This window comes from Rhinatrema bivittatum, chromosome 7, assembly GCF_901001135.1.
Source record: "Rhinatrema bivittatum chromosome 7, aRhiBiv1.1, whole genome shotgun sequence".
Lineage (NCBI taxonomy): Eukaryota > Metazoa > Chordata > Amphibia > Gymnophiona > Rhinatrematidae > Rhinatrema > Rhinatrema bivittatum.
In genome coordinates, this window is record NC_042621.1 from 66648942 (window position 1) to 66674015 (window position 25074).

A 25074-nucleotide genomic window follows, 5' to 3' on the forward strand; every position below is an offset into this window, starting at 1 on the left:
GAGTGACCAGACAGAAGCCACTACTCAGTGAAAGCACATGACAGCCCACTTGGAGTTTTCCAAAAGGCACTTCAAAGGACTCTCAGAGCATAAGAAACAAGATTCTCTGGTTTGATAAAATCAAGATTGAACTCTTTGGCCTGAATGCCTAGTGTCACGTCTGGAGGAAAACAGGCACTGCTCATCATGAAGCAAATACTATCCCTATGGTGAAGCATGCTGGTGGCAGCATCATGTTGTGGTGATGTTTTTCAGCTGCAGGAATTGGGAGACTAGTCATGACTGAGGGAAGAAACTGAGCAAAGTAAAGAGATCCTTGATGAAAACCCTCTCCAGAGTCTCTGGACCTCAGACCGAGGCGACGATTCACCTTCCAACAGGATTACTACCCTAAGCACACAGCCAAGACAACGCAGGAGTGGTTTCGGCACAAGTCTGTGAATGGCTTCGAGCAGCCCAGCCAGAGCCTGGACTTGAATCTGATCGAACATCTCTGGAGAGACCTGAAAATAGCTGTGCATCAATGCTCCCTATCCAACCTGACAGAGCTTGAGAGAATCTGCAGAGAAGAATGGGGGAAAATCCCCAAACCCAGGTATGCCAAGATTGTAGAGTCATACCGAAGACTTGATGCTGTAATCACTGCCTCAATAAAGTACCGAGTAAAGGGTCTGAATACTTACATAAATATATTTCAGGGTTTTTTAAATTAATTTGCACAAATTTCTAGAAACCTGATTTTGTTTTGTCTTTATGGGTATTGTATGTAGACTGAGAAGGGAAAAACTGCAAATTATCCATTTTAGAATATTTATTTATTAAAAGTATTTATATTCCACCAATATCAGAAAATACTGTGATTAGTGGATTACATGACCATCTCTTTTCCTGAAATGCCAGTTATTGCTTATGTTTCTCTGATCCAATGCCACACGCCAATTTATTTATTCCCCGCTGCTAAATTTTACTTGATCGGGCTCTTTCCTCCCAGTTATTAGACTGGCCATTAAAATCATTAGTTTATTTGTTAATTGTTCTTAATTGGTTCTTAATTTATTCTTAATTGATATTTTTTATGTACACCTGAATTCTTATTGACTGTAAAGCTTGTTGCTGATTTATTGTTTATTGTAAACAGAGGTGATGTTATTAACGTGCCGCGGTATATAAAAGAAAAATCACGAAATAAATAAATAAATACATAAAATAGAAATACAATAATCAAAAACACCTTGTAATGAGACTAACATAACAAAATGTGGAAACAGTGAAGGGGTCTGAATACCTTCTGAATGCACTGTAAATCTTTCCCCTTATATCCAATTATAACAGTATAGCCACAATTATTTCCTCCAAACTCCTGTCCAATTTTGATATAGTCTCTCTGGGCAAAATGCTCCATAATTTTACCATTTAGGGACAGATTTCCTTTCTAAAGACAAGCTAACAAAATCTACTTCCCTAAAGATAGATGCCTATTTGTGCTTTTTATATTAAAAGCCTTTTACAGATCCCAATAGGGTACATTTTCAAGTTTGTATAGCACACTTAAATTCTCCAACAATTATCACTTCACCAAGAAAAATAACCCTCGACTAAAACATTCTTTCAACATGCTTAAACCTCCACATTCCCTTTTTAAGCTTTGTGTCCAGTGAATGTACTTTTTTCAAAATTTGACTGATTTGAGGATTCTGTTGTCATCCTATATTAACTTCATTTCTTTCCCAGAGTTTACCTGCATGAGCCCTTCAATCACTGATAGCACTTGAGTTTGTGCACTCATTTCCATCTTAAGATCATCATCAAGATACCATGTCTTTTGCCTGGTTCCTGATTTGCTCAATGTATGCTGCACATGGTATAGTATCCTACATGTTTTACATTAAGCCTCAAGTAGCTGTGTACTTCTGCTCTTTTCCTTAGATGGCAAACTCCCTCTGTAGGACTACTGACTCCTGCAGCACATTTACATGTAACAGTTTGGCAATATTGCTTTTAACGCTTTTCTCCAGATCTTTTGAATTAGAATAGTGCTTTTAAAGATGACCCTGCATATGGTTTTCTCATTCAAACACAAATGACTTCTCCAAAAACCTCATCTTCTGTAAACCAAAATTCAGATCTTATATAGTTCCTGGTCATAATATTTACCAAAATTTAGGATAATTATGTTAATCTTATTTTCCCACTCAACAAAAGATGGTTTGACAGGACTTATGGCTTCTGAACTTTGTGTATATTTCAGCATTTTGCAACATTTGTAAGGACAGCATTTGATGTTCTAATGTATCATAATTAAAACCACATTTTATATAACTACCCACTCTTTTTTTTTTAAAGATTTTTCAAACATTTATACAGTATTTATATTTATTTTATTTAATCCTAAACCTATACATTTTTTGAATAGTACTCCCTTACCTTCATTAGAAACAACCAGCTTTTTTCTTATAATGGCCAATAATATTTTACCTAGAATATACAATAGGCTGCTATAATCGGTAATTGCCTGGTTCTAATTTAAGTTCTTTTTCACTACTGGGGGCTTAACATTCCTACTCATATGCTTAAACAAGCTCCCTTGGATAAAGAACAGGTGGATCATATTTTTATTTATTTATTTAAGGTTTTATATACCAGCATTCATGATAAAATCACATCATGCTGGTTTACATTAAAACAGTGGTGCATAGAAAGAAAAAACAAACTGGAACTGTAGTGCGGAAGAAAGCAGTTACAAAAAACAGGGATGCTTAAACTGGGAGAGGAAGGAAAAAGAAAAGGTTAATAGCATTTTAAATATTTACAACGAACAGTTAAATGAGCTGGTTGTGTTATAGAACTTGAAGTTGAAGGACATTAGCTGGAGTCCGGGAAAGCTTGTTTGAAGAGCCAAGTCTTAAGTCTCTTCCTGAAGGTTGGGAGGCAGGGTTCCTGTCTTAGGTCTGGGGGGATGGAATTCCATAAAGGGGGACCGGCGGTAGAGAGGGCCCGATCTCTCAAGGTAATATGTCTAGTGGCTTTGTAAAAAATCTTTGTAAAAGATATTGTAAAAGATCTGAAACCTACTACTAGTTCCAGTGATCCTTGACCCTTTTGGATTATTCAGCAAACCAGAGATGACGATTACCTGGTTCCATCAGACTGATACATCTTTTTCAAATGGAGTCTTTCCAAATATTTTGAAAGACAAAATAGTGAAACCTTTGTTAATAAAAAGTCCATCTCTTGACCCTTTGGACTCTAGTGATTATAGACAACTATCAGGTTTATCTTTTTTAAGTAAAATTGTGGAGAAAACTATTGCAATACAATTGTGGATTTTTTTGGAACAAAATCAAAATTTGCAACCATCTCAATATGGGTTTGATCAAATTACAGTATGGAATCAGCTTTGATTTCTTTGATTGATGATCTCTACCATGTTTGTGATAAGGGAGGTAGTTCTATATTAGCTTGGTTAGCATGCTACCATCTTTGATATTGTAGATTTTATCATCTTGTTGTTTCAAGGATTGCTGAGCTGAGATGGCGCCCACCTGTTGAAGAAGTGGGCTTTCAACACAGAATGGCAAACCTACTGAGGAGAACTTGAAACTAGAATTGTTGGGGATGAGTGAACAAAATCCTAAGGTAAGCAAAACATTAAATACTTGTGCAGAGATGGGAAAATGGGAAAAAAAGTGCAATATCTGGAAAGCCATGTATATTAATGCTCATAGTATGGGAGATAAAATCTAGAGGCAGACATGGAAAAAGGTCATTTAGATATACTGGCTGTCATGGAGATGTGGTATGCGGAAAACCATGACTGGTATATAAATTACACTAGGCTATAATCTATTCAGAAAGGGAGGGATGTGGCATTATATATAAAAAGCAATATTAAAGCAACAGCATTGCTGGGCTTATGAGGAGAGACTGTGGGTGAATCTGGAAAGAGGGAATGGAACAACTATTTATATTGGTGTAATATACAGACTTCCTACACAGACAGAAAAAATGGATAGAGATTTAACAGAAGATTTTCACAAAATTGCTAAGCAAGGGGAGGAGCTATTGCTAGGGGTTTTCAATCTGCCAGATGTTGACTGGGACATCCTGGTTCCAGTGTCTTCTAGAAGCAGGGACATCCTGGATTCCCTGTAAGAAGAAATGTACTGTCAACTGGTAATGCAACTCACACGGGAAGGGGCGATACCGGTGCTTACCAAAGGGGACAGTATCACTAATGTTGTAGTGCAGGGAGGGTCAACTCCGGTCCTCAAGAGCCACAAATAGGTCAGTTTTTCAGGATATCCACAATGAATATGCATGATATATATTTGCATACAATGAAAGCAGTGCATACAAATCTATCTCATGCATAGTCATAGATATCCTGAAAATCTGGCTTATTTGTGTCTCATGAGGACCAGAGTTGGCCTCCCCTGTTGTAGTTATGATCATTAGGGATCCAGTGATTACCAGGTCATGTGGTTCAGTATTAGGGCATAAGAGATGAAGGTTCATTCAAAGGTGAGAGTCCTAAACTTCAGGAAAACTAACTTTCTTAACATAGGGGTGCACCTCAAGGAATCATTAGCTGCATGGGATAATACAGGAGGTAGAGCAGCAGCGAGAAAAACTAAAACAAGATATTCTGAGGACAACTAATCTTTTCATTAGCAAAGTAATAGAGGAAAAAATAGGCCACTATGGTTTTCTAAAGAAGTAGCTGAAAAGGTAAGCATTCATAAACTACAAAAGAATGCACAAAGAAGATGACAAGATAACAATATATGGAAAAGTTAAGAGAAGTCTGGAAAGTAGTCAGGAATGCAAAAACTCAAAAAGAATAAGAAATAGCAAATACGGTAAAAAGTAGGGGTGGATAAGACTTTTTTTTTTAAGATATGGTAGAAATAGAAGTACAAAAGTGGCATTGTGAGACTCACAGGTGAAGGGGAGGAATGTGTAGTGGCTGATAAGGAAAAAGTTTAGTGTTAGTTTAGTTTATTAAACATTTCTTGATCTCTTTGCGCCTAAGCTCTAAGCAATTTAAGCAAAATTGCTTAAACATTTTTGTTCGGTGTTCACTGTGGAAAGGCCTGGAGCAGGACCACATAAAATGAACACAAAAATGATCGGAAGTAAGATAAACCAATGGGGCCAGATGAAATACATCAGATGATACAAAGGAAACTTAGAGATGTCCTGCAGCTCCACTGGCTGATATTTTCAATGCTTCTTTAGAGTTGGGAATAGCTCCGGAGGACCGAAGACAGGTAGTGGCTCCTATTAAGTAAGGAGGAGGAGGTTGGGAATTACAGGCCAGTTAGTCTGACCTCTGTGGTACACAAATTAATGGAATCGCTGCTAAAACAGAGGATAATGCAATTTTTGGAATCTAATGGATTGCAAGATTGAAGCAGCATTTTTTTTTTCCCCAGGGATAAACCTTGTCAGACGCAATCCGAAATGTCTTTGCTTGGGTGTTCAAGAGAGTTGGGTCAAGGGAGAACACTACTTGGATTTCAATAAGGCCTTTGACATAGCTTCACCTAGGAGCATAAATAAATTGAATGTCCTTGGTATGGGACCAAGAGTAACTGGATTAAAAACTGGCTGAGTAGGAGGTATCAAAGGATAGCGGTAAATTGGAGTTTTTTTTCCTGAGGAGGGGATATTACTAGCAGTTTGCATCAGGGATCGGTCCTTGAACCAGTTCTTTTCAACACTTTCATGAGCGATACAGCAGAAGGATGGTCGGGAAAGTTTTGTCTTTTTGCCGATGATGGCAAAATTTGCAAGAAGGTACACAGCCAGGAAAGTGTGGAAAACATTGGGAGGGATCTAACAAAGCTCGAGGAATGGTCTAGGGTCTGGCAGCTATGATTTAATGCTAAAAAATGCTGAGTAATGCATTTAGGATGCAAAACCCCAAGGGAGAGGTAAGTATTGGAGGTGAAATTCTTCTAAATACGAAAGAGCAGGATCTGCAGGTGATTGTATCTGATGATTTTAAGGTGGCCAAACTGGTGGATAAAGCAACAGCAAAATCCAGGTAGAAACTACCATAATGGCTCTCAACTCTTTGTTAAAAGAAAACAAATTGACTTTAAACATGAAAAAACTGAAATCCTAAGTAGGAAATTCCATCTAATATCAAAATAAATGCAGATGTCATTCCTATTATAAAACAAGCTTGAAATTTAGGAGTCTTGATGGATACCACATTATCCCTCCACATCCATGTAAATCAATTAGTGTGAATTTCTTTTTTTAAGCTTCGTTTAATACGAATTTGTTCATATCTTGAGGACCAGGACCTTAAAACAATTATTCATTCTTTAACTATAGCACTTATTGATTATTGCAATATCTTACTTCTTGGTCTACCTCTTTTAACGATACGAGCTCTTTAACATGTACAAAATTCAGCTGCAAGAATAACTGGGGGACTTCCATTAAGAGAACACATTACTCCAACTCTTTTGCACTACCATTGGTTACCCATACTTTGGAGAATTAAGTTTCAGGTTGTGCTTTTTGTCTTTAAAGGGATGAAAGGGATTGTTTCTCCTGCCTTTAATGCTGATTTAAAACTTTAGCAGCCTATGAGAACCCTTAGATCAGGGAGCCAGATGCTGCTGGAAGTACTCGCTTTCAGATTAATTAGCTTAGATGAATCCCCTGAGTGACTTTTTATGATACAGGGTCCCATTCTTTGGAATCTTTTACCATTAGAGTTAAAGAAAGAAGTTTCAATGAAAAAATTTAGGAAACTGATTAAATCATTAAGCTTTTAATATTTAATATCTTTCTAAAGAAGTCTAAATACTTATGCAGGTAGAGACTTGAATATGGCCCACTGTTATCTGTCGTCTTTTGCAGATTTTGAAAAAAGAAGTTTTAAGCCTCCAGGGAGTACTAAAGCTGGAATTTGGGCTATCGTGTAATGTATAACTATTTGAATTTGTGACATGTTTTTATTGATCTATGTTCTTTAAGATTTTTTATTTTTTGTATTAATTGTGAATATTTTTATTGTAAACCACTTAGTAATTGAAGAGGGGTATATAAATCGTATAAATAAATGTGTGGAGGGCAAATTCCAAAGCTATTTAAAATTTGCCCTTATAATTGAAGGTTGAGGCTATTCCACCTTTCAGCTAAAATGGAGAAAAGGATGCAAGTTCAAAAAAGTTCCAGTTTGGCAACTTGGCATGACCTGACAGAAAATCAGCACTGGTATCTGTAGATCTGCAATTTAATTTTCAAAGGGAAACTGACTGCGGAGTTTCCTTTTGAAAACTTGGGTGGGTAAGGGAAAGTCACTACTTTTGTTCCTGCATATTTTTCATCTGCTTTGAAGCAGGTACAAAGTACATGCATGGAAGTGTGCACAAATATTTCAAAATGAAATCTTTGCATGACTTTTCCTCCTGCACCATAGCTCTGCTCCTTTTTACTCTGCAGGTAAAAGTGCATATACTGTTCATAGTGTAGCTTTTACCCTCAGTGACAGGGAAGAGTAATTTTCAAAAGGGCCTTTTTATGTTGGTAAATAGGTGGCATGTGGCAGCAGCCCAATCTCCCTAACTAAACTTTCTTGTATCACTTCTGGAGGAACCCCCTGGGATGGTCTCACAGATTCTAAGTTGGGAATCACTGCTCTAGAGAGGGAGAAGCTTCTATGGAACCAGAGTGCTTTAATTCAGAATGGAGTGACTAATGGATACCCTCACAGAGGGGCAACAGCAAATACAGACTGTGATACAGAACCAGTATACCCAGCAGCAGATGCTAGAAAAATTATTCTGTCAACAACAGCTGTTACTGACCCAAATAGCACAAGGGTTATAAGTTACTCTAGCATGGTCTACCCCATTATGCCACATGGCATTTAAGATGGCTCAAGACGAGGACCCAGACTACTTTTTGGTCAGTTTGAAGTGAACTGTCCAGCTATCAGGATGGCCAAAGTCCATATGGACTATATATCTCGGTAGTCTATTGACAGGCAGCACCTAGGCTGCCTTTTAAGTTGCAAACCTGATGGAACAGCTATCTATGCAGAAGTTAAAGCTGTCATACTTGAGAGAGCTGGGCGCACCTGGCTTGGCATTCTTTAACCAGGAGAGTGTCCATTAAGCCTTTTCTATCATTTAAAAGATATAGGCTGGAAATGGCTACATCCTGAGGGGAAGGCAGGTGCTGAAGTACATAAGTAGCAGCCAAACTGGTATTACCTTGAGCAGTTTGTGGATGGCTTGGACCTGCCTACCGACATTGGGTATGCCAGCACCCAAAGATTACTACAGAGGCAGTCTTTAAGCAGCTGACGCTTTCCATCAGGCACACTCGATGCCCAGGTCACCTGAAAGACTACCACCATGAGGAGTGGGATGCTGCATTCTGAAAGTAAGACACTGGTCATGAGGTCAATGTCTGCTGCTCTGCTTCATCCCATTCTGTATCTTCGGGCAACCTTCAACTTCTCCAGGTTGTTCACTAACTTCACAAGCTATTCTCCAAATAAGACTCTACTCTTGAATGGGAACCTGCTTAATCTGGATTTAGAAGCCGAGTCATCCACCCCACCCAAATCCTCAGCCACAGCAGGCATCTAATTGTTTGGCTGATGACCTAATAAGATCATTTATTTATTTATTTATTTTTAATTTTTATATACCGATGTTCCTGTAAAGAATACATATCGCACCGGTTTACAAGGAACTGAACAGTCGCCTCCAGGGCGGAAATACATTAAAACAGTGGCCTCAAGGCAGAATACATTAACACAAGTATACAGGAAAACTATTAAAGAGAACTTTCATAAACTCAATTAAATGTAACTGGGAACCATAAATCAGGAACATATGTACAGAGGTAGATATATCGTCTGTCGCTTCACCAGATTTTAGCTCTCAGGGAAAGCTTGAGTGAATAGCCAAGTCTTTAGCTTCTTTTTGAAATCATATCTATACGATCATATCTATATGAAATCATATCTATATGATCATATAGATATGATATATGATATAGATATTTTTGAAATCATATCTATATGATCATATCTATAGAGTGTCTGCTTCAAAGGCCGCTGCCAAATCCAACTGGGACGTCTCAGCTTGTTATGTCTCTAGCTCCCCATTCCAAGGACTGTTGCATCCACTTCACTAATGCTCATACTACATACATATCCTTAACAAATGGCTACCTGCAGCGAAAGGCTGGACACCTCAAAGGCTCTCTTAAGCAGACTCCACCTTGTGAGTTCTTTAGAGCCACTTCCTTCTACTGGAATTGCGGTCCTCTTTGTAACTGCTGCATCTACTCTAGGAAGTCTGAACAGCTGATCCTTCTGCTGTTGCTGTAACAGATACAGCTTTTCAATAGCTTTCTTACATTTAAATGTTGCATCAGGGCATTCCCATTCTGCTCCATGTATCTCCAATATGGCTGTGTGAATTGGAAAAGTCTTAGAAGATTTCTTTAGTCCTCTAAGGATTGGGTCCTCTTTTGGCCCTTCCAGTTTGGGCTGATCCTTCTCCAATTTTAGTGACTTGGACACATTAACTATAAGTACTCCCAGTTCTTCACTTCTAAATAGCTTGACTGCCACATCCACTGTCTGATCAATAAATTCCCCTTTTCATATTCATACTCTCCTTATCTGAATGGGGATCTTCTTCCTGGGGCAATGGTTAACCTAGTTGTAATTCAGACTTTTTATACAGTTGGGGTTTTACTACCAGAGGAATTTGACCTGCACTGACTTCCTGCCTCTTTTTGCCCTTCAATTGGCAAAAAGTATTATACATTACCATAACAAATTCTGATGTGAATTCCTGCTCCTCCCCATCCTCGAGGTCCCGCAGTTCTCATTGTTCTTGAAGAATAAGGGCTCCAAGGTTGTTGAGGAATGCCTGGAGTGTTTCAATGCATTTCCCTGCTCCAGCAGCACCAAGCATGCAGTAATAGAGAGAGCCACTGTTCTAAAGGAGCTGCTCTGGATGTCCCTACCTTTCCTTCAAGCATCATGTTTTGACTCTTCCCTATCTCAGCCCTGCAAAAGGAGCCTGCAATTCTAGGAATGGGGCAGGCCTTGCACCTGCTATATTTCCTCCTGTGCTCCATAACTGCTATTCAGGGGGAGGGGCGGGGGATGCTGAAAAGAGATGTATCGACCGAGACACCACAGTGAACCACTGGCTGCTCCAGGCTACTACAGGGAGTTTTTTTGTTTTTTTCATAATTTCTTCTACCTTCCTGCTGGACCAGACGTTGCTTATCATCTGCTGGAGGCAGAGAACTAATGACACCTTCCTTGCTGTGTCAGGCTATATAGGAAGGATGTCAGGACAAAACACTTTACCTTTTGCCTCCATCTATAGGTAGGAGAGCTGTATCCCTTTTGTGTGGCAGGGCAATAAGGAAGTGCAATTTTACTGCAATATCTTCTTCAAATGCTTGCAAATACATTATGATATTCTTTGGAGAAAATATGTAATATGCATCTTTCAAAATGGTAATACCTGTAATTCTATAAACACATTTAAAAGCTTTATGAAGGACAAGCCATACTACTGGGTCTCTCTCATTTGATATCTATGGCCTAAAATTAGTTGAGCCTTACCTGCTCTGTAATCTCTGTTCAAATCTATAAATGCATGAGAATGTGGCTTCAGCATCTTATTCTGAGTTTCCAGGGCAGACTGCCATGTCAAAACTCTGGAAATAAACATAAGAAAAGGTCAAATCCCTTGCTTTTGGGGCCAACATGCATAGTTTTTTTTAAATGTCAAATATAAGCATCTCAGATGTGTTCATCTGAGTTTTGATAATTGCATAAAATCAGCAACAGTTATGCAAACTTATTTGCCACATAAATAGGACTTATGAGGAATATGTAATCAATAACAAGCAACAGGATGCTCAATAAGGAAAACAGCTGCATACTTTAGCAATATTGGTACAGTAGGGCAGCAGTTGGACTACACCAAACATCCTCAGCTGTAGATCGCTCAAAAGTCTATAGAACAGGAAAGAAATGGATTCTATAGGGGGCTGGATGAATTGCAGCAGCCTGAAAATATTCGCTATTGGATCCTCTTCCTGAGGTTAATGAATGTATTTACCATCTTTACCAGGAACCAAGTGCAATTAATCCTCGGAATGCAAAGTATGCTTTGGTAAAACTGGAGAAGGGTCTGAAGACATCTCTGTTGACCCTTCCTTATCTGACCACTGTGGTACACTCATCCATTATTCAGATGAAAAGGAAGTTGGCTGAGAGGATCTCTGGTGCTCTGGAGGAAGAGGTCAGGGAGGAACTCCCAAAAGAACTGATTACATCCATCCCTCACTGAATCCCTAGAAAGGGACTCCCTAAGAGAAAGGGAGCTAGTCATGAAAAGGGAAGGGCCACGATCGGGAGACCCGCCCTCCCTGACATCACTGATGACCGCGCTGGCGCCGGAGCACCGTGCGCCGAAGGGGCGCGCCAAAGGGGCACCCCCCCCCCCCCTTGTGCACTCCTTCGTGCAATCCGTAGTGCTAGTTCTAGATAATATCTTTGTAATCGGAGGTCTCTCATGTGTGTTTAATATGCATCCTGTTATACTTTTTGCTCAATTGTTAAATGTATTGCAAGCTGAACCTTGTAAACCGCTATGATGGCTTTACCGAATGACGGTATATAAAACTCAAATAAATAAATAAATAAATAAATGATGTCAAATAGACAAATTCCTCAAGGGGATGCTCAGACTTCTCAGAATTAACCTGAACTCAGCTGTGCAGGAAAAACTCCTCCACCCTTGATAGAAAAGGTTCTATCCTTGATCTTCTCCATCTTAGACAGCTTGGCTGCCATTTCAGGAAGGGAAACATCTTACTTTGACACCCAGATGGGCTCACCCTTGCTTGGAACTGCTGTAACTGAGGATGCTGAAGAGGTGAAGTGGACCCTTGGACCCAGGACTCATTTGGCTCTGATGCACTTCATGCCAGCTGCAACAATGTGCTCTGATAGCTACAGTCTGGTTGAATCATAGCTGCCAGTAAAAATTCTCTCTGCACCAAGGTTGTACTTCCCATTGTTAATGGCTGCTTTTCTCTTGGTGTTGAGGTGCTTTGTGTTGAGGATGACTGTACCTTGGCTGGCACTGGCACACTCTGTGCCAATGAAACCGAATGTGCCTTGGCCAGAGCACTTCATGCTGAGGCAACTGAAGCCACAATGCATGGTGCAGAGACTGGAATATCCAGGCAGAACAAACAAATTGGAATAATGGACTCTCTTCAAGCTGTGGTCAGAGCAGGTGCTTCCATTAGGCAAACTAGGTAGTCACTAAGAGCACCATTTTGCGGGCAGAAAAATCTTACCAGGATGATGAAGGCAATGCTGACAAAGAAGAGAGTGCTATGCTGGAACTGCTGCCAATAAGTAAGTTGGAGCTGTATGTGTGTGTGTTGGGGGGGGGGGGGGGGTGCATGACCACTTTGCCTAGGGTGACAAATACTTTTGCACCAGCTCTGGCTATGGTGGTTGACACCATTTGTGCTGAAGAGCTCCTCACAGAGGAGACTGAAGGCACCTTTCTGAATGTCGAATCAGAGTCTACTATAGCAGAACCCTGTGCCATTGGCGCTATCTTCTTCAGTGGTGAAGGAGGCAGAAGAGGACATCCCTTGTGCCGTTTAATTACTCTACACAGCACCTCATCCTTAACCTTAGTCTCTCTCACTGAGCTCGAATCCTAAACTGTGAAGGATCTGCGAGATGGCACCAACAGAGAGTGGAGCTTTTCCAACAGATTTGCGGGGTGAGGGGGAAGGCAGAATCCTGGAGCGATTTTCAGTGCTTCTTGTGAAGCTGAGAATCCAGGAGGTAGAGCAGCTATGCTACCCACCATTGGGGAAATTACTTACCTGATAATTTTGTTTTCCTTAGTGTAGACAGATGGACTCAGGACCAGTGGGTTATGTGCTCTTCTGCTAGCAGATGGGAGACGGAGTCAGATTTCAAAGCTGACCTCACTCTAGATATACCCCTGCAGTAACCTCAAGCTCTTCATATTTCGCTTCTAAAAGCCATTGTGGATATATCTTGCTTAAATAACTTGATTAAAACTTATTAAACTTGATTCAACTGATTTTAAAAAAAAAACTAGAGACCGCCAGTGCATTCAACCAATTAATGTTGACACCGGACAAACTGTGGGTGTCTTGAACTAGGGGTAGGCAACGGCTTACCCGTATTTGCTTAGTCTCGAGGTTCACTTTCTGTGGTCCTCCTTCTCTGGAGCAGCCGTAGGCAGGATGCTGAGTCCATCTGTCTACACTAAGGAAAACAAAATTATCAGGTAAGTAATTTCTCCATTTCCTAGCGTGTAGCCAGATGAACTCAGGATCAGTGGGATGTAAAAAAGCTACTCCCAGACAGGGCGGGAGGCTGCCCATGGCCCACTTAGCATTGCCCTTGCGAAGGCTGTGTCTTCTTGGGCCTGAACATCCAGGCGGTAGAACCTGGAGAAGGTGTGTAGGGAGAACCAAGTAGCCGCCTGACAGATCTCGGCGGGTGACAGCAGCTTGGGTTCTGCCCAAGAAACTGCCTGGGCCCTAGTTGAATGAGCCTTAACCTGCAGTGGTAAGGGCTTTTCCTGCCTCTTTGTAGGCTGCCTTGATTACTTTCTTGATCCAGCGGGCTATGGTCGCCCGTGGGGCCGCTTCTCCTTGCTTCTTCCCGCTGTGAAGAACGAACAAGCGATCCATTTTGCGCACTGGTTCCGATCTTTCCAGATATCGCACCAGGAGTCTGTCGACATTTAGATGGGAAGAAGGCATGAGTCTTCAGAGTCCTTATATCCATCTGGAGATGGTAGGGAGATAGCTTGGTTCAAATGAAACTCGGAAACCAATTTCGGTAGGAAAGAGGGGATGGTGCGCAGATGTATGGTTCCAGGAGTGAACCTAAGGAACGGTTCGGAGATGCGATGAACTGAACATATTGCCACCAGGAATACAGTCTTCAATGTTAAGAGGCGTAGTGACAGACCGTGCGTGTTGGTCTGAAGGAAGCCCCCGCTAAGAAGTCTAATACCAGATTGAGGTTCCAAAGGGGCACCGGCCACTTTAGGGGTAGCCGAAATTGCTTCACCCCTTTTAGGAAACGGGTCAAATCTGGATGAGCTTATAGACTGATTCCGTTCACTTCGGCTCTGAAGCAGGAGAGAACTGCCACTTGGACCTTAAGAACATGCCATACTGGGTCAGACCATCAAGCCCAGCATCCTGTTTCCAACAGTAGCCAATCCAGGCCATAAGAACCTGGCAAGTACCCAAAAACTAAGTCTATTCCATGCTACTGTTGCTAGTAATAGCAGTGGCTATTTTCTAAGTCAACTTAATTAATAGCAGGTAATGGACGTCTCCTCCAAGAACTTATCCAATCCTTTTTTAAACACAGCTATACAAACTGCACTAACCACATCCTCTGGCAACAAATTCCAGAGTTTAATTGTGTACTGAGTGAAAAAGAACTTTCTCCGATTAGTTTTAAATATGCCACATGCTAACTTCATGGAGTGCCCCCTAGTCTTTCTATTATCTGAAAAAGTAAATAAGCGATTCACATCTACCCATTCTAGACCTCTCATGATTTTAAACACCTCTATCATATCTCCCCTCAGCCGTCTCTTCTCCAAGCTGAAAAGTCCTAACTTCTTTAGTCTTTCCTCATACGGGAGCTGTTCCATTCCATTTATCATTTTGGTTGCCCTTCTCTGTACCTTCTCCATTGCAACTATATCCTTTTTGAGATGCGGTGCCCAGAATTGTACACAGTATTCGAGGTGTGGTCTCACCATGGAGCGATACAAAGGCATTATAACATTTTCCATTTTATTCACCATTCCCTTTCTAATAATTCCGTTCTGTTTGCTTTCTTGACTTTTGCAGCACACTAAACCGATGATTTCAATGTGTTATCCACTATGACACCTAGATCTTTTTCCTGGGTGGTAGCTCCTAATATGGAACCTAACAACGTGTAATTACAGCAAGGGTTATTTTTCACTATATGCAACACCTTGCACTTGTCCACATTAAATTTCATCTGCCATATGGATGCCCAGTCTTCCAAGGTCCTCCTGTAATGTATCACAATCCGCTTGTGATTTAACTACTCTGAATAATTTTGTATCATCCGCAAATTTGATAACCTCATAAGAGCATAAGAACATGCCATACTGGGTCAGACCAAGGGTCCATCAAGCCCAGCATCCTGTTTCCAACAGTGGCCAATCCAGGCCATAAGAACCTGGCAAGTACCCAAAAACTAAGTCTATTATAAGAACATAGTCTATTATAAGAACATGTCTTATAACACTTGTCATTTCTTTCCAGTTGTGCACCTGCTGCCTTTCAGCCACTCTGGGGGCTGCCTATGCCGGGAGCCGGCTACCGGACCAAGGCACATCTCCGACGGATATCGGAAATCACCTCAGGAATTCTCAACTGGGGGAGGGACCCTTAGGTTTCAACGCAGGACAGCGGGGCTTGATCTTCTTTAAGGTAAAATTTTTCCTCTTTGCTGTAATTCTTAACACTATTCTAGTGTGTGAGAAGACGAAGCAGAGAAACATCGCGGTGAGTCTCTAACCGTGCCCCCAGGGCAGCCGGCCTATCAGCAGGCTGCTAGAGCCCTTTAAATCTTCACGCTTCCCGGCGGCCTTCCCTTTTCGACGCCTCCCGCCGCTGCCGCCGCCACCTTACCCTCAGTCGGGGCTCGCGTGATTGGCGTGGCCCATTCAGGGCAAGAGCCCGCTCACCCAGCGTGAGCCGAGCAGAGAACAGAGTGGCACTAATTACTAATTAAAAATTAAAGTGGAAGGGAAGCAAAGAAAGGAACCCGACGAAGCAGAGAAACATCATGGTGAGTCTCTAACCGCGCCCCCAGGGCAGCCGGCCTATCAGCAGGCAGCTAGAGCCCTTTAAATCTTCATGCTTCCCGGCGGCGTCGCGCGCACGAAGGAGCACGACCTAAGGGGCCTGCCCCTTAGTGCGCCCCTTCGTGAGCCCCAAGAACCAGGACAGGGGCCCTTCCTACCTACACCTCTCCCTCTACTATTCCTCTCCGTATCTCCACTGTATTCCTCTCCCGAGTGTCTACTCGCCCCACATCTCAATCTTCTAGGACCACTGTACAGCAATCACCAGCAATTTACACCCTTCAGCAATGGTCCACCTACAGGTCGATCAACGGACTCCCTTCTCTATTGAGGACTTAGAATTAGGACTAAGGCCCCCCTCTTACGATAGTCTGCCCCACCCCAGCATTGCTACATTCGAGCCACAGCCAACATACTTACTCACCCTCTAACCTCATCCAGCAAGCTACTCATCCATCCAGCCCCATTCAGCTTTCATCCAGCCTCATCCAGCCTTCATCCTGCACGCAATTCATCCATCCAGCCTCCATCCAGCCTCATCAGCCTCCATCCAGCCTTCATCCTGCACGCAACTCATCCATCCAGCCTCATCCAATACGCAACCCATCCCCTATCGCATAACCAGACCATTATGCTACCGGGATTCCCAATCCCTATTCTTCACCGCAGCTTCCACAACATAAATAAAGCAACAATGCAATACCATCCACGCTCTTCCAAAACCCTCATCCCGATCCTGATCACCCCTCTCAGCCAACTCCTTGGGCTCGCTTTATTCTCCCTAACTCTTTTCAACGCACAATCCATCACTAAGAAAACTCTGATCCTCAATGACTATCTCCTAGACGCCAAACCAGATATCTGCGCCATAACGGAAACTTGGCTTAAACAGACAGATATAACCCTAATAAATCAACTCCCCACACAGATGTATGACTTCTTTTCCCTCCCCCGTCCAAAGAAAAGGGGAGGGAGCCTACTTCTAACAACAAAAATAGAGTTGAGAGTCTCCCAACTCCCAGTAAAATCGTATTCAAAATTGGAAATGGGCCTATTCAAAACAATCCAACTCCAAATCCTCTTAGTTTACGCCCCTCCAGGACTCGATTCGGATGCCTCACCCCTAATAGAATTTATTGCAAAACACATTAACCTGGACTCCCCCGCCTTGATCCTAGGAGACTTCAACCTTCACGTCAACAACACCACACGCACAACCAACTGTGAAGCCTTACTCTCCACACTCACAGCCATGGGCTTCCAACAGATTATTAAAAAGCCCACCCACAAAGCAGGCCACACACTGGACCTCATCTTCACAAACTCCGGTATCACGCACTCATCCCCACCTAGTTGCACTCCAGTTCCCTGGTCGGATCACTCACTAATCTCCGCAACCTTTTCAATAACAGAAACCCCTATCTCTCACCCCCCTCAATCTCAGTTTACCTACAGAAGATCTTGTTCTTCCGATAACCTCAGCTTCCACCTGGCTAAAGAACTTCCACACTTAAACCTTTCAGATCCCAACTCAGCCTTATCTTCCTGGAGCAATATCACAGAGGAAATAGCTAATAAATTATGTCCACTGTCAACAAAAACACTCAACCCAAATTCTCCAAAGAGACAACCATGGTTCACCGATGATTTACGGAAACTCAAACAAATCCTCAGAAGAAAGGAAAACTTATGGCGCAAAACCCCTGGGGTCCCAGCACACTTTCCACCTACAAATCTGCCCTCCACCACTACAGGAACTCTACCCTAAAGGCAAAAAGAGATTTCTACGCTCACAAGATTCACGACCTTACTTTCGACGCTAGAGCCCTCTTCTCCTATGTATCCGAACTAACACAACCCAACACACCATCTACCCCAATGAACAAGCTCAGTCCAAAGCCGATGAACTAGCCCTATTCTTCCAAAGTAAAATCACTAATCTCTTAACCCTCTTGCCACCTAGCCCCTCCCCTCTGACTAGCACCTACCACCTCCTCAACAAAAGAATCTCACTGGATTCGTTTGAACCTACTACCGCATTAGAAATCCAATCTCTGTTAAAGAAAATGAAACCTTCCTCCCATCCCTTCGACCTAATACCGTCAAAACTGCTTCTGCTAATACCCGAAACCATCTCCAAACCACTAGCGGACATTATAAACTGTTCCTTATCACAGGGAATCTTCCCTGATGCCCTAAAAACCGCTTCTCTTAAACCACTACTAAAGAAACCAGACTTGGATCCCAAGAATCCAAACAACTTCCGCCCTATCTCCAACCTGCCTTTTGTAGCAAAGATTTTGGAAAAACTGGTCAATTCTCAACTCTCTAACTACCTCGAAGATCACGAAATACTACACCCCACACAATACGGGTTCCGCAAGACTTTAAGCACTGAAACCCTACTCGTATCACTAACAGACCACCTCATCATGGGCTTGGACAAAGGACAATCTTTCCTATTAATTCTATTGGACCTGTCGGCAGCCTTCGACACTGTCAATCATGCCACCCTCCTCAATCGCCTTTCGGACATTGGAATTACAGGCACTGCTCACTCATGGTTCAAAACATTCCTTTGTAATAGAGGTTACAAAGTTAAAATCAACAATAAAGAATCCCCACGCTACAATTCCTCACAAGGAGTTCCTCAAGGTTCCTCACTATCCCCAACTCTATTCAACATATACCTTCTTCCTCTATGCCAACTGTTGACTAACCTACAACTAAAACATTTCTTATATGCCGACGACGTACAAATTCTGATACCCATCAAAGAGTCTATCACAAAAACTCTCAAACACTGGGAAAACTGCCTCCAAGAGATCAACCGACTCCTCGCAAACCTAAACCTGATTCTAAACTCCACCAAAACGGAACTCCTCCTCATCACCCCTGAAAACAGCAACTCCCCACAAACTGCTCCAGTCAACACCATTGTTACACAAGCTAGAGACCTAGGGGTAGTAATAGACAAACACCTGAATCTAAAAACCTTTGTTAACAACACAACCAAGAACTGCTTCTACAAACTGCAGGTAATAAAAAGAATGAAACCACTCCTACACTTTCATGACTTCAGAACAGTCCTACAATCCGTAATATTCTCCAAGATAGATTACTGCAACTTTATCTTACTAGGTCTCCCGTCCTCATCCATCAAACCACTTCAGATGCTCCAGAATGCGGCAGCCAGAATCCTGACAAATTCCAGAAGAAGAGACCACATCACCCCCATTCTTATAAATCTACACTGGCTGCCAATACACTACAGAATCCTACACAAGTCCATCACCATCATCCATAAATCCATCCACGCCCAGGCCCCTCTCAACCTCCAAATCCCCCTCAGACTACACACATCATCCAGACCCATCAGAGAAGCCTACAAAGGTTCCCTGACTACTCCCCCTACTAAATCTATACACCATATAGCTTTCAGAAACCGGGCCTTTTCTACAGCAGGCCCCTCTCTTTGGAATACCTTACCACCAGATCTTAGACTTGAACCTTGCTTATTAACATTCAGAAAAAGGCTTAAGACTTGGCTATTTAAACAAGCCTTCCCCGAATCTAATATCCATGGAGAGACCCTACTGCAAACAAGCCATTCCCAAGTCTAATCTCCATTGAGAGACCTTACTGCAATTTGTAAATAATATACATAAAGAGACATCACTGCACAATGTAAATAATTTACCTCTGTAAAGATTCTATTATTCTTGTCTATCCTTGTCTCCTTCCTCCCACAGTTTCAACAACCCTGTTATATTGTAACTTTTGCTTCCTCTGCACTTGTTAAAAGAACAAAGTTATTATTAAATTATAAAGACAGTTAATAGTAAATGGTAACCACACCCTCTCACATTTAAGTATATTATCGAACTATGTAACCGTATAACAATGGCACCCTTGGATAAATTAGAAACAACATATTTGTGCCTAACTGTAAACCGTTGTGATGGTGCTCTATTATACGACGGTATAGAAAAGTTTTTAAATAAATAAATAAAAATATTGCACCCCCTGTTTTTTGCAAACCGGCATGATATGATTGTATCATGAATGCTGGTATAGAAAAGCTTTAAATAAATAAAATAAATAAATAGTGTCTGCAACTGCTAGGAGACTGAGAGATACTGGAGAGCTGAGGTCACTGCAGGGGTATATCTAGAATGACTTCAGCTTTGAAATCTGACTCCGTCTCCCATCTGCTAGCAGAAGAGCACATAACCCACTGGTCCTAAGTCCATCTGGCTATACGCTAGGAAACAAGACTTTGTCTTTACCAGATGTTGCACCATGCAGTTCCTCCATCTTCCAGACATGGAAATGGATCACCTGCAGGGACATTCTGCTGCAGCTAAGACAATTAGAGAGATCATGGTTCAAGCCCACAGAGTGGTAGCAGACGGCACAAGTGTCTGTGATGAATTTGTAGCATCCACACACATAGGTCTTGAAGCTGTTAATGGAAGCCTACTTGCCTTTAGATTTCTCTATTTTGAAAATTTCTTCTTTTTATGAAAGTAGGACTTAAAATTCTTTTTTGGGTAGATGCACAAAAAGAAAAATAATTCACAAGAAAACAGTGAAAAATGCCAAAAAATGTATATAGATAGAGGCAATTTGTCCATGCAGTAGTTCAGATGAAGACAGATAAGGGGCTCATGAGGCAGCGGCCACATGCATGAACTTTTGCACATGCTCAGAAAGACTTCTGGGCTCTGAGAGCTGAGTCTGTCAGCACTGTCAGATAAATCAGCTGTAACGTGACAGAGAATAAATAAAATCCCTTTCATTTCCCTTTTAAATGATGATTAGTAGTATTAATCATTTAACTGATATCCCAAAATAATGTTACACATTTTAAAGCAGCATTATCTTCTGCTTACTGCATAAATTAAAGTTTACAATGAGCATGACACTGGAGGGGGGAGAGCAAATGACATTTCCAAAGTCCATTTTTTAAAAATGAATTAGGAATATTAAAACTATAGCATCAGTCATACAATTAATTGGGATCCGAGAAGATGTCAATCAACTGACACTGGCACCTCCTTCTCCCTATTGGCTTGTTTTCTATGACTAGTGAGAGGAAGGCACTAATAGAGTACTACAAGGACTTGGTAGCTAAAGACTTAAAACAATGAAGTTAATGGAGAAGCAATGAAACATTATTAAACAAAGTGCCAAGATAATTTAAATGTGTGAACTGACACACAAGATGCTATCTTTTCTGATCCTCATCTGTTAACAGCCAATCTATAGAGGACTAGAATCATAAATTGTTCTATTGCAGTAAAATGTATTTTGTATATTGTTGTATTTTGCTTATTTTATATTGTTATTATAATTATATATTTTAAATTGTATTTTATTTTTTATATTGTGAATACATATTGAATACAGGATTACCCATAGAAAGGCATGACAAACTAAATTTATATTAGAAAATAATTCAACACCTCTTTTTCTACACAATCTGTAGTACATATTTTTTGTCTATGAGAGAGGGAGGATGGGGACTCTGGCCCAGGTAGCAGAAGTCTTCCTTCTGTCAGTAAGTCGGAGAACTGGACTGGGTGAGAAAGAAGTGAGAGAGGAATTGATTAAATATGTGTGAATGCTTGAGAGAGTGAGGGAAATGTTTGTGAGATGGAATTGATGCCATGGGTGAATGTGTCTTTGAGAAGGCACAAGCAATGTGAGGATAAGAGAGGGTACTAGGGATGGGGATTGGAAGAGAAAGAAAGAGAAGGAAAGAGGATAGTGATGTTAGGAGGAACAGGATGCCATGTATTTAAAGACATATTTCTGCATTAAATATACAAATTTGACTGGTGAACAAGTATGTGTGTTTCTACAGGGGAAACCACACACACACACACACAGAAAACCTTTCATGTTGGCAAACCATTACAAGCAGAACGTAGCTCAGTGGTGAATCTAATCAGAAGAAGAGATTTAGTTCGGTATTTAGAAACATAGAATATGATGGCAGATAAGAGCTTCAAGGTCCATGTAGTCAACCCAACAAAAGGAAGGGGCTAGAAGCCAAGGAGGGGGGCAACAGAGGTGAGAGCAGACACAACTGGCAAACCTGGGGAGCAGGAAAAGGGAGTGACTCCCTGCCTTCTAGGTTTTCCACCATTCAGCGACAGGCCTTTCTACTAATGGGAGTTTTAATAACCAGTTTTGTTAGGATAAAAGAGGCACATAACAAGTGATACGCATTACAAATACACTGGAGTGAAATATACTAAGTATTCATTGTGTTATAATCACCAGTACTTCTGATGAAAAATGATTACATTAATGAACAATGAAACCTACAGAGGGACTATGACTACTGTAATGTCATCATTAAAATAACAAATCCTGCTGAACAATCTCAAGGATCAGACGTACTAAAGGGTTTTTTCCATTTTGTTTCTATGGGGAAAAGGTTTAGTATATCTGGCCCTCAAGTGTTCATATAACTTCACAGGGTAAACTATCAAGAGAAAAACATGACATACATTCATACTGAATAAGTGGGAATCAATTGAAATACTTGGGTTTGGTACAATAAATACACATAGAGAAAACATGCAGGATGCTACACAAGAGGAAGGCAATAATTATGAGCTGGAAGATAGTAGTTGGATGACTGATCAGAGTTTTGGAACCACTTTTATTAAAACACTCTCCTGAAACTGAAAACTATCACTGTATCTTTGATAGGGGTCATCTCGACACAGTTGTCAGGAGCTCCATTCTTTCACTGCTTCACAGTTCGCATTTCATACTGCTTTATCAGTCTACCACTCTCAAACATATACCTAGCTACCTCTTGAAGGAACTAAAATCAAATCAGATGCGTCACCTGACCATATTCAGTCAACTAACATTGAATTACTAAAGACTGGCAGTAACCCAATAGCCTGATTCAGGTAGCAAATATGTCAAAACTATGTCATTTCATTTTTATGAATTTCTTTGAGGATATAGTACAGTTCAGTCAAACCATTAAAATGTCAAAAGGTAAAAATTCATATGGAAAATATGTACCATACTCCGTTTTTAAAATGTTATTTATGAAGGCATAAGTAATATTACAATGTACATACATATCAAGCTTACAACTATTTTAACAATGATGCAGTTTTTAACAAGCAAATTTTATATAACAAAAGTGAAAAAAAGATGTATATTACTTTTAAATTCCACAAGACATACTGTTTTTAGCTAGGTGCAATCTCAATTCATCATCACATTTCAGCACACTCTAACAGTTATTCCCACCTATTACTGGACCGTCAACAGAGGCACAATAGAAAGTATGGCAAAAAATAACAAGAAGCTAAGAAGCAACAATACCCGCAAATAGACAATAGCAAACAAATCAGAGTGGTACAAGGCAAGAAAGGCACTGTGTAAAAACTAAAAACCATATTCATAAATATTGTATAAAACCATAAATAATATAATAAAAAATAAAAATTACCAGGTGAAGAACAATAAAAAGATGTACACGACATCTGCTGCTTTTACGCTGTGTGAATCCCCAATGGGCTCCACTAAAATCATTTTAAGAAGGTGCTGTGGTTTGTTTTTTTAATCAAGCAATACAGTGCAGAGGAATAAGGGTCTTCCCAGGTGGGGACACCTGTATCCAGCATGCCAGACTGTGACAGTACGTGTGTTAAATTCCTTCACTCTTATCTCACAGGATGTTTGGTGCAAACCCTGCACCATTTTGTTTGCCCTTCTCTGGATTATTTTTAGTCTCTTTATATCCTGAGATATGTCCTTCAGAACTAAAACACAGTACTCCAGGTGAGGCCTCACCAGCAACCTGTTAAGGAACATTACCACCTCTCTCTTTCTACTGGTTATGCCTCTCCTTATGCATCCAAGCATCCACCTGGGTCTGGCCGCCACCCTGATATACTGTTTTGCTACCTTGAGATCATTTAACACTATTACACCAAGGTCCTCTCCTGTTCGTTGCACATCAGCTCTTCACCTCCTGCTGCTCCAGCTGATTTCTGCACCCGAAGTGCATCTCTTCACTTTTTGGCATTGAATCTTATCTGGCAAGAATTAGACCACTTCTCAAGGTTTCTTAACTCACTTTTCATTCATTCTGTCTTCTTGTTCAAAAATGTCAGCTGTGCTGCAGATTATAGTGTCATCTGCAAAAAGGCTAACCTTTTCATCTAACATCTCCACAATATCACTAAAAAAGATGTTGAACAGAAGTGGCCTTAGGACCAATCACTGAGGCAGTCCTCAGAGTGAATTCCATTTACTGTTATCATTTGTCTTCTATCACTCAATCAGGCTATTACCTTTAGACACGCCCCCAGGCTACCTGGTTTATTAATCAGTTTCCTATACATCAAAAGCCTTGCTGAAATCCAAGTAAACCACATCCAGCACATGACCTAGATGTAATTTTCTAGTCATCCAATCAAAGAAATCAATTGGATTTCAGATCCTGCAGTTCACTAGATTGCATATAGCAAATGTTGCTTACCTGATGTAACAGGTGTTCTCACAGGACTGCAGGATGTTAGTCCTCACAAATGGGTGACATCGAGGATGGAGCCCACCACGGAAAAACTTCTGTCAAAGTTTAACAGAACTTTGACTGGCCCCTACTGGGCATGCCCAGCACGGCACTGACCCTGCAGCCAGCAGGGGTCTCCCTTCAGTCTGATTTTCAAAGCTACAGGCAGTGCCCAAAAAAGTAAAATAAAACGAACCCAACACCGCGGGGTGGCGGGCAGGTTTCGTGAAGACTAACATCCTGCTGTCCTGTGAGAACACCTGTTACATCAGGTAAGCAACATTTGCTTTCTCACAGGACAAGCAGGATGGTTGTCCTCACAAATGGGTGAGTACCGAGCTGAGGATGTCCTGACTTGCACCAAATACACCCAACGGCGTGCAACAGGCACAACAACTGGGGTGGAATTTGGGAAAGGGCATCCGCACCCTACCGGGCAGGTGGAAGGGTGTTGGTACGTCATGTTGGAAAAAGGTTACGCAAGACAGATTGGCCGAAGATGGAGTCTTGTCTTCCAGCTTTGTCCAAGCAATAGTGGGCTGCAAAGGTATGGAGAGAACTCCAGGTTGCAGC

At 41.3% G+C, this 25074-nt stretch overlaps 1 protein-coding gene across 1 annotated transcript in view; it reads right to left on the reverse strand.

The window, feature by feature from the left end:
* Window positions 1-25074, reverse strand: part of ITFG1 (integrin alpha FG-GAP repeat containing 1) — a 526073-nt gene that overhangs the window by 453703 nt on the left and 47296 nt on the right. Inside the window, exon 6 of the mRNA XM_029608474.1 lies at window positions 10628-10722. Coding sequence (XP_029464334.1) covers window positions 10628-10722 — 95 coding nt within the window. The remainder of the gene's footprint in view (window positions 1-10627; window positions 10723-25074) is intronic.